The sequence below is a fragment of the Oncorhynchus mykiss genome, chromosome 7 (assembly GCF_057628025.1).
Source record: "Oncorhynchus mykiss isolate SJ-2025 chromosome 7, ASM5762802v1, whole genome shotgun sequence".
NCBI lineage: Eukaryota > Metazoa > Chordata > Actinopteri > Salmoniformes > Salmonidae > Oncorhynchus > Oncorhynchus mykiss.
Window position 1 is genome coordinate 84,103,623 of NC_143028.1, and position 13,950 is coordinate 84,117,572.

At 45.8% G+C, this 13,950-nt stretch overlaps 1 protein-coding gene across 2 annotated transcripts in view; it reads left to right on the plus strand.

The window, feature by feature from the left end:
• Positions 1 to 13,950, plus strand: part of LOC110529064 (lysine-specific demethylase phf2) — a 157,655-nt gene that overhangs the window by 133,287 nt on the left and 10,418 nt on the right. For both annotated transcript variants that reach the window (XM_090242159.1, XM_090242160.1), the window contains exons 20-21: positions 7,552 to 7,661; positions 12,904 to 13,261. In XM_090242159.1, the coding sequence (XP_090098285.1) occupies positions 7,552 to 7,661; positions 12,904 to 13,261 (468 nt within the window). The remainder of the gene's footprint in view (positions 1 to 7,551; positions 7,662 to 12,903; positions 13,262 to 13,950) is intronic.

The window sequence follows — 13,950 nt, forward strand, 5'->3', positions numbered from 1 at the left end:
TAGTGATACTATCTAGAGTAGTGATACTATCCAGAGTAGTGATACTAGTCAGATTAGTGATACTAGTCAGATTAGTGATACTATCCAGAGTAGTGATACTATCCAGAGTAGTGATACTAGTAGTGATACTATCCAGAGCAGTGATACTAGCAGTGATACTATCCAGAGTAGTGATACTATCCAGAGTAGTGATACTATCCAGAGTAGTGATACTATCCAGAGTAGTGATACTATCCAGAGTAGTGATACTATCTAGAGTAGTTATACTATCCAGAGTAGTGATACTAGCAGTGATACTATCCAGAGCAGTGATACTATCCAGAGTAGTGATACTAGCAGTGATACTATCCAGAGCAGTGATACTATCAAGAGCATTGATACTATCTAGAGTAGTGATACTATCCATAATAGTGATACTAGCAGTGATACTATCCAGAGCAGTGATACTATCCAGAGTAGTGATACTATCCAGAGTAGTGATACTATCCAGAGCACTGATACTATCCAGAGTAGTGATACTATCCAGAGCAGTGATACTATCCAGAGCACTGATACTATCAGAGTAGTGATACTATCAGAGTAGTGATACTATCAGAGTAGTGATACTATCCAGAGCAGTGATACTATCAAGAGCAATGATACTAGTAGTGATACTATCCAGAGTAATGATACTATCCAGAGCAGTGATACTATCCAGAGCAGTGATACTATCAAGAGCAATGATACTAGTACAAGAGGCTCCCACGCTGAGGTCTGTCCAACGCTGGTCCGACCAAGCTGACTTCACACTCCAAGACTGCTTCCATCACGTGGACTGGGACATGTTTCGTATTGCGTCAGACAACAACATTGACGAATACGCTGATTCGGTGTGCGAGTTCATTAGAACGTGCGTTGAAGATGTCGTTCCCATAGCAACGATTAAAACATTCCCTAACCAGAAACCGTGGATTGATGGCAGCATTCGTGTGAAACTGAAAGCGCTAACCACTGCTTTTAATCAGGGCAAGGTGTCTGGTAACATGACCGAATACAAACAGTGCAGCTATTCCCTCCGCAAGGCTATCAAACAAGCTAAGCGTCAGTACAGAGACAAAGTAGAATCTCAATTCAACGGCTCAGACACAAGAAGCATGTGGCAGGGTCTACAGTCAATCACGGACTACAGGAAGAAATCCAGCCCAGTCACGGACCAGGATGTCCTGCTCCCAGGCAGACTAAATAACTTTTTTGCCCGCTTTGAGGACAATACAGTGCCACTGACACGGCCTGCAACGAAAACTTGCGGTCTCTCCTTCACTGCAGCCGAGGTGAGTAAGACATTTAAACGTGTTAACCCTCGCAAGGCTGCAGGCCCAGACGGCATCCCCAGCCGCGCCCTCAGAGCATGCGCAGACCAGCTGGCCGGTGTGTTTACGGACATATTCAATCAATCCCTGTCTGCTGTTCCCACATGCTTCAAGAGGGCCACCATTGTTCCTGTTCCCAAGAAAGCTAAGGTAACTGAGCTAAACGACTACCGCCCCGTAGCACTCACTTCCGTCATCATGAAGTGCTTTGAGAGACTAGTCAAGGACCATATCACCTCCACCCTACCTGACACCCTAGACCCACTCCAATTTGCTTACCGCCCAAATAGGTCCACAGACGATGCAATCTCAACCACACTGCACACTGCCCTAACCCATCTGGACAAGAGGAATACCTATGTGAGAATGCTGTTCATTGACTACAGCTCGGCATTCAACACCATAGTACCCTCCAAGCTCGTCATCAAGCTCGAGACCCTGGGAGATCCTGTACTCCCTGTTCACCCACGACTGCGTGGCCACGCACGCCTCCAACTCAATCATCAAGTTTGCGGACGACACAACAGTGGTAGGCTTGATTACCAACAACGACGAGACGGCCTACAGGGAGGAGGTGAGGGCCCTCGGAGTGTGGTGTCAGGAAAATAACCTCACACTCAACGTCAACAAAACTAAGGAGATGATTGTGGACTTCAGGAAACAGCAGAGGGAACACCCCCCTATCCACATCGATGGAACAGTAGTGGAGAGGGTAGCAAGTTTTAAGTTCCTCGGCATACACATCACAGACAAACTGAATTGGTCCACTCACACAGACAGCATTGTGAAGAAGGCGCAGCAGCGCCTCTTCAACCTCAAGAGGCTGAAGAAATTCGGTTTGTCACCAAAAGCACTCACAAACTTCTACAGATGCACAATCGAGAGCATCCTGGCGGGCTGTATCACCGCCTGGTACGGCAACTGCTCCGCCCTCAACCGTAAGGCTCTCCAGAGGGTAGTGAGGTCTGCACAACGCATCACCGGGGGCAAACTACCTGCCCTCCAGGACACCTACACCACCCGATGTCACAGGAAGGCCATAAAGATCATCAAGGACAACAACCACCCGAGCCACTGCCTGTTCACCCCGCTATCATCCAGAAGGCGAGGTCAGTACAGGTGCATCAAAGCTGGGACCGAGAGACTGAAAAACAGCTTCTATCTCAAGGCCATCAGACTGTTAAACAGCCACCACTAACATTGAGTGGCTGCTGCCAACACACTGACACTGACTCAACTCCAGCCACTTTAATAATGGGAATTGATGGGAAATGATGTAAATATATCACTAGCCACTTTAAACAATGCTACCTTATATAATGTTACTTACCCTACATTATTCATCTCATATGCATACGTATATACTGTACTCTATATCATCGACTGTATCCTTATGTAATACATGTATCACTAGCCACTTTAACTATGCCACTTTGTTTACATACTCATCTCATATGTATATACTGTACTCGATACCATCTACTGTATCTGCCTATGCTGCTCTGTACCATCACTCATTCATATATCCTTATGTACATATTCTTTATCCCCTCACACTGTGTACAAGACAGTAGTTTTGGAATTGTTAGTTAGATTACTTGTTGGTTATTACTGCATTGTCGGAACTAGAAGCACAAGCATTTCGCTACACTCGCATTAACATCTGCTAACCATGTGTATGTGACAAATAAAATTTGATTTGATTTGAGCAGTTCTACTAGTAGTGATACTATCCAGAGTAGTGATACTATCCAGAGTAGTGATACTATCCAGAGTAGTGATACTATCCAGAGTAGTGATAATAGCAGTGATACTATCCAGAGTAGTGATACTATCCAGAGTAGTGATACTATCCAGAGTAGTGATACTATCCAGAGTAGTGATACTATCCAGAGTAGTGATACTATCCAGAGTAGTGATACTATCAAGAGCAGTGATACTATCCAGAGTAGTGATACTATCCAGAGTAGTGATACTATCAAGAGCAGTGATACTATCCAGAGTAGTGATACTATCAAGAGCAGTGATACTATCCAGAGCAGTGATACTATCCAGAGTAGTGATACTATCCAGAGCAGTGATACTATCCAGAGTAGTGATACTATCCAGAGTAGTGATACTATCCAGAGTAGTGATACTATCCAGAGCAGTGATACTATCCAGAGCAGTGATACTATCCAGAGTAGTGATACTATCCAGAGTAGTGATACTATCCAGAGTAGTGATACTAGCAGTGATACTATCCAGAGCAGTGATACTATCCCGAGTAGTGATACTATCCAGTGTAGTAATACTATCAAGAGCAGTAATACTATCCAGAGTAGTGATAATAGCAGTGATACTATCCAGAGTGGTGATACTATCCAGAGTAGTGGTACTAGCATTGATACTATCCCGAGTAGTGATACTATCCCGAGTAGTGATACTATCCAGAGTAATGATACTATCCAGTGTAGTGATACTATCAAGAGCAGTGGTACTATCCAGAGTAGTGATAATATCTGTGATACTATCCAGAGTAGTGATACTATCCAGAGTAGTGATACTATCCAGAGTAGTGATACTATCTAGAGTAGTGATACTATCCAGAGTAGTGATACTAGCAGTGATACTATCCAGAGCAGTGATACTAGCAGTGATACTATCCAGAGCAGTGATACTATCAAGAGCAGTGATACTATCCAGAGCAGTGATACTATCCAGAGTAGTGATACTAGTAGTGTTACAATCCAGAGTAGTGTTACAATCCAGAGTAGTGTTACTATCCAGAGTAGTGTTACTATCCAGAGTAGTGATACTATCCAGAGCAGTGATACTATCCAGAGTAGTGATACTATCAAGAGCAGTGATACTAGTAGTGATACTATCAAGAGCAGTGATACTATCCAGAGTAGTGATACTATCAAGAGTAGTGATACTAGTAGTGATACTATCCAGAGCAGTGATACTAGTAGTGATACTATCCAGAGCAGTGATACTAGTAGTGATACTATCCAGAGTAGTGATACTATCCAGAGTAGTGATACTAGCAGTGATACTAGTAGTGATACTAGCAGTGATACTAGCAGTGATACTAGTAGTGATACTATCCAGAGTAGTGATACTATCCAGAGTAGTGATACTAGTAGTGATACTATCCAGAGTAGTGATACTATCCAGAGTAGTGATACTAGCAGTGATACTAGTAGTGATACTAGCAGTGATACTAGCAGTGATACTAGTAGTGATACTATCCAGAGCAGTGATACTATCCAGAGTAGTGATACTAGCAGTGATACTATCCAGAGTAGTGAAACTATCCAGAGTAGTGATACTAGCAGTGATACTATCCAGAGCAGTGATACTATCCAGGGTAGTGATACTATCCAGAGTAGTGATACTAGCAGTGATACTATCCAGAGCAGTGATACTATCCAGAGCAGTGATACTATCCAGAGTAGTGATACTATCCAGAGTAGTGATACTATCCAGAGCAGTGATACTATCCAGAGTAGTGATACTATCCAGAGCAGTGATACTATCCAGAGTAGTGATACTATCCAGAGCAGTGATAATATCCAGAGCAGTGATACTATCCAGAGTAGTGATACTATCCAGAGCAGTGATACTATCCAGAGTAGTGATAATATCAAGAGCAGTTATACTATCCAGAGTAGTGATACTATCCAGAGTAGTGATACTAGCAGTGATACTATCCAGAGTAGTGATACTATCCAGAGTAGTGATACTATCCAGAGTAGTGATACTATCCAGAGTAGTGATACTATCCAGAGTAGTGATACTAGCCAGGGCAGTGATACTAGCAGTGATACTATCCAGAGCAGTGATACTATCAGAGCAGTGATACTATCCAGAGTAGTGATACTAGCAGAGCAGTGATACTATCCAGAGCAGTGATACTATCCAGAGTAGTGATACTAGCAGAGCAGTGATACTATCAGAGCAGTGATACTATCCAGAGTAGTGATACTAGCCAGGGCAGTGATACTAGCAGTGATACTATCCAGAGCAGTGATACTATCAGAGCAGTGATACTATCCAGAGTAGTGATACTATCCAGAGTAGTGATACTAGCCAGGGCAGTGATACTAGCAGTGATACTATCCAGAGGAGTGATACTATCAGAGCAGTGATACTATCCAGAGCAGTGATACTATCAGAGCAGTGATACTATCCAGAGCAATGATACTATCCAGAGTAGTGATACTAGCCAGGGCAGTGATACTAGCAGTGATACTATCCAGAGCAGTGATACTATCCAGAGTAGTCATACTAGCAGAGCAGTGATACCAGCAGTGACACTATCCAGAGCAGTGATACTATCCAGAGCAGTGATACTATCCAGGGCAGTGATACTATCAAGAGCAGTGATACTATCAAGAGCAGTGATACCATCCAGAGCAGTGATACTATCCAGGGCAGTGATACTATCAAGAGCAGTGATACTATCAAGAGCAGTGATACTAGCAGTGATGCTATCCAGTGCAGTGATACTATCCAGAGTAGTGATCCTAACCAGACTAGTGTTACTATCCAGACTAGTGATACTATCCAGAGCAGTGATACTATCAGAGCAGTGATACTATCCAGAGTAGTGATACTATCCAGAGTAGTGATACTAGCAGTGATACTATCCAGAGCAGTGATACTATCAGAGCAGTGATACTATCCAGTGTAGTGATACTAGCAGAGCAGTGATATCAGCAGTGATACTATCCAGAGCAGTGATACTATCCAGAGCAGTGATACTATCCAGGGCAGTGATACTATCAAGAGCTGTGATACTATCAAGAGCAGTGATACCATCCAGAGCAGTGATACTATCCAGGGCAGTGATACTATCAAGAGCAGTGATACTAGCAGTGATGCTATCCAGTGCAGTGATACTATCCAGAGTAGTGATACTAACCAGACTAGTGTTACTATCCAGACTAGTGATACTATCCAGACTAGTGATACTATCCAGAGTAGTGATACTAACCAGACTAGTGTTACTATCCAGACTAGTGATACTATCCAGACTAGTGATACTATCTAGAGTAGTGATACTATCAGAGTAGTGATACTAGTAGTGATACTATCCAGAGCACTGATACTATCCAGAGCACTGATACTATCCAGAGTAGTGATACTATCCAGAGTAGTGATACTATCCAGAGTAGTGATACTATCTAGAGTAGTGATACTATCCAGAGCAGTGATACTAGCAGTGATACTATCCAGAGCAGTGATACTATCCAGAGCAGTGATACTAGCAGTGATACTATCCAGAGTAGTGATACTATCCAGAGCAGTGATACTATCCAGAGTAGTGATACTAGCAGTGATACTATCAAGAGCAGTGATACTATCCAGAGTAGTGATACTAGCAGTGATACTATCCAGAGTAGTGATACTATCCAGAGTAGTGATACTAGCAGTGATACTATCAAGAGCAGTGATACTATCCAGAGTAGTGATACTAGCAGTGCTACTATCCAGAGTAGTGATACTATCCAGAGTAGTGATAATAACAGTGATACTATCCAGAGTAGTGATACTAGCAGTGATACTATCCAGAGTAGTGATACTATCCAGAGCAGTGATACTATCCAGAGTATTGATACTATCAAGAGCAGTGATACTATCCAGAGTAGTGATAATAGCAGTGATACTATCCAGAGTAGTGATACTATCCAGAGTAGTGATACTAGCAGTGATACTATCCAGAGCAGTGACACTAGCAGTGATACTATCCAGAGCAGTGATACTATCCAGAGTAGTGATACTAGCAGTGATACTATCCAGAGCAGTGATACTATCCAGAGTAGTGATACTAGCAATGATACTATCCAGAGCAGTGATACTATCCAGAGTAGTGATACTAGCAGTGATACTATCAGAGCAGTGATACTATCCAGAGTAGTGATACTTGTCAGAGCTGTGTGCCGGTTTCTTATTTTTTCTCAATGTATTCAACTGTTACCATGCACCTGCAACAAAGGTAGCTCAGATTTGCAAGTGCCTTTTGAATTTTTACCAACAGGTGCATATTTGTATTCCCAATCCATGTATTAGGGCCAAATGTATTTATTTCAATTGACTGAATTCCTTATGAACTGAAGCTCAGTAGTCTTTGAAATTGTTTGGTAATTCTGTTCCGTATAGATGCATGTATTGTCTGAGCTGTGAAGTGAGTGTTATGGTGTCTCTGTGGTTGCAGCGCGTGTCGGTCCCTCTGTGCTTCGTCAGGCGAGGCCGGCCAGAGAAGGAGCAAGGGTGGCGTCCATAGAGACAGGACTGGCAGCTGCTGCAGCCAAACTCACACACCAGGTCAGTAGGGAAGAGTGTTGACGGGGGGGGGGACGACACACACCAGGTTAGTAGGGAAGAGTGTTGACGGGGGGCGGGACACACCAGGTTAGTAGGGAAGAGTGTTGACGGGGACACACACACACACACCAGGTTAGTAGGGAAGAGTGTTGACGGGGGGGGGCACACCAGGTTAGTAGGGAAGAGTGTTGACGGGGGGGGGGGGAACACACCAGGTTAGTAGGGAAGAGTGTTGACGGGGGGGGGGGGGGACACACCAGGTTAGTAGGGAAGAGTGTTGACGGGGGGGGCGGGGGGGGCACACCAGGTTAGTAGGGAAGAGTGTTGACGGGGGGGGGGGGGGACACACCAAGTTAGTAGGGAAGAGTGTTGACGGGGGGGGGGCACACCAGGTTAGTAGGGAAGAGTGTTGACGGGGGGGGGGACACACCAGGTTAGTAGGGAAGAGTGTTGACGGGGGGAGACGACACACCAGGTTAGTTAGGAAGAGTTTTGACGAACTCACCAGGTTAGTAGGGAAGAGTGCTGTTGAGGTGGGGAACTCACCAGGTTAGCTGGGAAGAGTGCTGTTGAGGGGGGGAACTCACCAGGTTAGCTGTGAAGAGTGCTGTTGGGGGGGGGGAACTCACCAGGTTAGCTGGGAAGAGTGCTGTTGAGGAGGGGAACTCACCAGGTTAGCTGGGAAGAGTGCTGTTGAGGGGGGGAACTCACCAGGTTAGCTGGGAAGAGTGCTGTTGAGGAGGGGAACTCACCAGGTTAGCTGGGAAGAGTGCTGTTGAGGGGGGGAACTCACCAGGTTAGCTGTGAAGAGTGCTGTTGAGGGGGTGAACTCACCAGGTTAGCTGGCAAGAGTGCTGTTGAGGAGGGGAACTCACCAGGTTAGCTGTGAAGAGTGCTGTTGAGGGGGTGAACTCACCAGGTTAGCTGGGAAGAGTGCTGTTGAGGGGGGGAACTCACCAGGTTAGCTGGGAAGAGTGCTGTTGAGGAGGGGAACTCACCAGGTTAGCTGGGAAGAGTGCTGTTGAGGGGGGGAACTCACCAGGTTAGCTGGGAAGAGTGTTATTGAGGGGGAACTCACCAGGTTAGCTGTGAAGAGTGCTGTTGAGGAGGGGAACTCACCAGGTTAGCTGGGAAGAGTGCTGTTGAGGAGGGGAACTCACCAGGTTAGCTGGGAAGAGTGTTGTTGAGGGGAAACTCACCAGGTTAGCTGTGAAGAGTGCTGTTGAGAGTGCTGTCATACCAGTGGTGGCGCAGCATCACCGCAGGGTTATGTTCCTCTAGTTGTCTCACCTCAGGGTTATGTTCCTCTAGTCATCACACCTCAGGGTTATGTTCCTCTAGTTGTCTCACCTCAGGGTTATGTTCCTCTAGTCATCACCTCAGGGTTATGTTCCTCTAGTCATCACCTCAGGGTTATGTTCCTCTAGTCATCACCTCAGGGTTATGTTCCTCTAGTCATCACCTCAGGGTTATGTTCCTCTAGTCATCACCTCAGGGTTATGCTCCTCTAGTCATCACCTCAGGGTTATGTTCCTCTAGTTGTCTCACCTCAGGGTTATGTTCCTCTAGTCATCACCTCAGGGTTATGGTCCTCTAGTCGTCACACCTCAGGGTTATGGTCCTCTAGTCGTCACACCTCAGGGTTATGTTCCTCTAGTTGTCTAACCTCAGGGTTATGTTCCTCTAGTCATCACCTCAGGGTTATGTTCCTCTAGTCATCACCTCAGGGTTATGTTCCTCTAGTCATCACACCTCAGGGTTATGTTCCTCTACTCATCACCTCAGGTTTATGTTCCTCTAGTCATCACCTCAGGGTTATGTTCCTGTAGTCATCACCTCAGGGTTATGTTCCTCTAGTCATCACCTCAGGGTTATGTTCCTCTAGTTGTCTCACCTCAGGGTTATGTTCCTCTAGTCATCACCTCAGGGTTATGTTCCTCTAGTTGTCTCACCTCAGGGTTATGTTCCTCTAGTCGTCTCACCTCAGGGTTATGTTCCTCTAGTCATCTCACCTCAGGGTTATGTTCCTCTAGTCATCACACCTCAGAGTTATGTTCCTCTAGTCATCACCTCAGGGTTATGTTCCTCTAGTCATCACCTCAGGGTCATGTTCCTCCAGTCATCACCTCAGGGTTATGTTCCTCTAGTCATCACCTCAGGGTTATGTTCCTCTAGTCATCACCTCAGGGTTATGTTCCTCTAGTCATCACCTCAGGGTTATGTTCCTCTAGTCATCACCTCAGGGTTATGTTCCACTAGTCATCACCTCAGGGTTATGTTCCTCTAGTCATCACCTCAGGGTTATGTTCCTCTAGTCATCTCACCTCAGGGTTATGTTCCTCTAGTCATCACCTCAGGGTTATGTTCCTCCAGTCATCACCTCAGGGTTATGTTCCTCCAGTCATCACACCTCAGGGTTATGTTCCTCTAGTCATCTCACCTCAGGGTTATGTTCCTCTAGTCATCACCTCAGGGTTATGTTCCTCTAGTCATCTCACCTCAGGGTTATGTTCCTCTAGTCATCACCTCAGGGTTATGTTCCTCTAGTCATCACCTCAGGGTTATGTTCCTTTAGTCATCTCACCTCAGGGTTATGTTCCTCTAGTCATCTCACCTCAGGGTTATGTTCCTCTAGTCATCACCTCAGGGTCATGTTCCTCCAGTCATCACCTCAGGGTTATGTTCCTCTAGTCATCACCTCAGGGTTATGTTCCTCTAGTCATCACCTCAGGGTTATGTTCCTCTAGTCATCACCTCAGGGTTATGTTCCTCTAGTCATCTCACCTCAGGGTTATGTTCCTCTAGTCATCACCTCAGGGTTATGTTCCTCTAGTCATCACCTCAGGGTTATGTTCCTCTAGTCATCACCTCAGGGTTATGTTCCTTTAGTCATCTCACCTCAGGGTTATGTTCCTCTAGTCATCACCTCAGGGTTATGTTCCTCTAGTCATCACCTCAGGATTATGTTCCTCTAGTCATCTCACCTCAGGGTTATGTTCCTCTAGTCATCACCTCAGGGTTATGTTCCTCTAGTCATCACCTCAGGGTTATGTTCCTCTTGTCATCTCACCTCAGGGTTATGTTCCTCTAGTCATCACCTCAGGGTTATGTTCCTCCAGTCATCACCTCAGGGTTATGTTCCTCTAGTCATCACCTCAGGGTTATGTTCCTCTAGTCATCACCTCAGGGTTATGTTCCTCTAGTCATCACCTCAGGGTTATGTTCCTCTAGTCATCACCTCAGGGTTATGTTCCTCTAGTCATCACCTCAGGGTTATGTTCCTCTAGTCATCTCACCTCAGGGTTATGTTCCTCTAGTCATCACCTCAGGGTTATGTTCCTCTAGTCATCACCTCAGGGTTATGTTCCTCTAGTCATCACCTCAGGGTTATGTTCCTTTAGTCATCTCACCTCAGGGTTATGTTCCTCTAGTCATCACCTCGGGGTTATGTTCCTCTAGTCATCACCTCAGGATTATGTTCCTCTAGTCATCTCACCTCAGGGTTATGTTCCTCTAGTCATCACCTCAGGGTTATGTTCCTCTAGTCATCACCTCAGGGTTATGTTCCTCTTGTCATCTCACCTCAGGGTTATGTTCCTCTAGTCATCTCACCTCAGGGTTATGTTCCTCTAGTCGTCACCTCAGGGTTATGTTCCTCTAGTCATCTCACCTCAGGGTTATGTTCCTCTAGTCATCACCTCAGGGTTATGTTCCTCTAGTCATCACCTCAGGGTTATGTTCCTCTTGTCATCTCACCTCAGGGTTATGTTCCTCTAGTCATCTCACCTCAGGGTTATGTTCCTCTAGTCGTCACCTCAGGGTTATGTTCCTCTAGTCGTCACCTCAGGGTTATGTTCCTCTAGTCGTCACCTCAGGGTTATGTTCCTCTAGTCATCACCTCAGGGTTATGTTCCTCTAGTCATCACCTCAGGGTTATGTTCTTCTAGTCATCACCTCAGGGTTATGTTCCTCTAGTCATCACCTCAGGGTTATGTTCCTCTAGTCATCACCTCAGGGTTATGTTCCTCTAGTCATCACCTCAGGGTTATGTTCCTCTAGTCATCACCTCAGGGTTATGTTCCTCTAGTCATCACCTCAGGGTTATGTTCCTCTAGTCATCACCTCAGGGTTATGTTCCTCTAGTCGTCACCTCAGGGTTATGTTCCTCTAGTCGTCACCTCAGGGTTATGTTCCTCTAGTCGTCACCTCAGGGTTATGTTCCTCTAGTCGTCACCTCAGGGTTATGTTCCTCTAGTCATCACCTCAGGGTTATGTTCCTCTAGTCATCACCTCAGGGTTATGTTCCTCTAGTCATCACCTCAGGGTTATGTTCTTCTAGTCATCACCTCAGGGTTATGTTCCTCTAGTCATCACCTCAGGGTTATGTTCCTCTAGTCATCACCTCAGGGTTATTTTCCTCTAGTCATCACCTCAGGGTTATGTTCCTCTAGTCATCACCTCAGGGTTATGGTCCTCTAGTCATCACCTCAGGGTTATGTTCCTCTAGTCATCACCTCAGGGTTATGTTCCTCTAGTCATCACCTCAGGGTTATGTTCCTCTAGTCATCACCTCAGGGTTATGTTCCTCTAGTCATCTCACCTCAGGGTTATGTTCCTCTAGTCATCACCTCAGGGTTATGTTCCTCTAGTCATCACCTCAGGGTTATGTTCCTCTAGTCATCACCTCAGGTTTATGTTCCTCTAGTCATCTCACCTCAGGGTTATGTTCCTCTAGTCATCACCTCAGGGTTATGTTCCTCTAGTCATCACCTCAGGGTTATGTTCCTCTAGTCATCACCTCAGGGTTATGTTCCTCTAGTCATCACCTCAGGGTTATGTTCCTCTAGTCGTCACCTCAGGGTTATGTTCCTCTAGTCATCTCACCTCAGGGTTATGTTCCTCTAGTCATCACCTCAGGGTTATGTTCCTCTAGTCATCACCTCAGGGTTATGTTCCTCTAGTCATCACCTCAGGGTTATGTTCCTCTAGTCATCACCTCAGGGTTATGTTCCTCTAGTCATCACCTCAGGGTTATGTTCCTCTAGTCATCACCTCAGGGTTATGTTCCTCTAGTCATCACCTCAGGGTCATGTTCCTCTAGTCATCTCACCTCAGGGTTATGTTCCTCTAGTCGTCACCTCAGGGTTATGTTCCTCTAGTCATCACCTCAGGGTTATGTTCCTCTAGTCATCACCTCAGGGTCAGGGCTCTGGGGTTCTGTGTTAATATTTGTTTCTTCCAGAAGGAGCAGCAGAAGACCAAGAAAAAGCAGAAGAGCACAAAAAAGAAGCCCCCTGCTGCTTTGAGGGAGGAGGAGGAAGAGGAGGAGCCAGTGAGGAAGCTGAGTATGGACAGCAGTTCTCCAGAACCAGACGCGGGCCGGGACTCCGAGCCTGGTCAGACCGACCATGAATACTCCTCTGGGGCAGGAGGGAAGCAGGCTGGGGGGCCCCAACCCATGGCCCCTGGAGTCTTCCTTACACAGAGACGACCCTCCACATTTTCATCATCTCACAACAATAACAACAACACAGCCAAGGGGGAGCGAGGAGCCGCAGCAGGAGCAGGTGGAGCAGGAAAGGGTGACGCAAAGGGCGAAGGTAAGTGATTTCATCCACAGGAAATACCACACATTCCATACTGTTGGTTGGTGTGGTGTAACCTTCAGTAAAAAGCCTTTCAAGTAATTTACGCCTCACCGCTAACAAGATTAACTGTTGCTTTTCATTGATACTAAATGGTCTGTCTAGCCGGATGGACCGGGGACAAATCACATAAATACACTGGTACCCCTATTATATACACTGGTGCCCCTGTTATTTATACTGGTGCCCCTATTATATACACTGGTGCCCCTATTATATATCCTGGTGCCCCTATTATATATCCTGGTGCCCCTATTATATATCCTGGTGCCCCTATCATATATCCTGGTGCCCCTGTTATATAACCTGGTGCCCCTATTATATATCCTGGTGCCCCTATTATATACACCGGTGCCCCTGTTATTTATACTGGTGCCCCTATTATATACACTGGTGCCCCTGTTATTTATACTGGTGCCCCTATTATATATCCTGGTGCCCCTATTATATACACCGGTGCCCCTGTTATTTATACTGGTGCCCCTATTATATATCCTGGTGCCCCTATTATATACACTGGTGCCCCTATTATATATCCTGGTGCCCCTATTATATATCCTGGTGCCCCTATTATATATCCTGGTGCCCCTATTATATACACCGGTGCCCCTATTATATATCCTGGTGCCCCTATTATATATCCT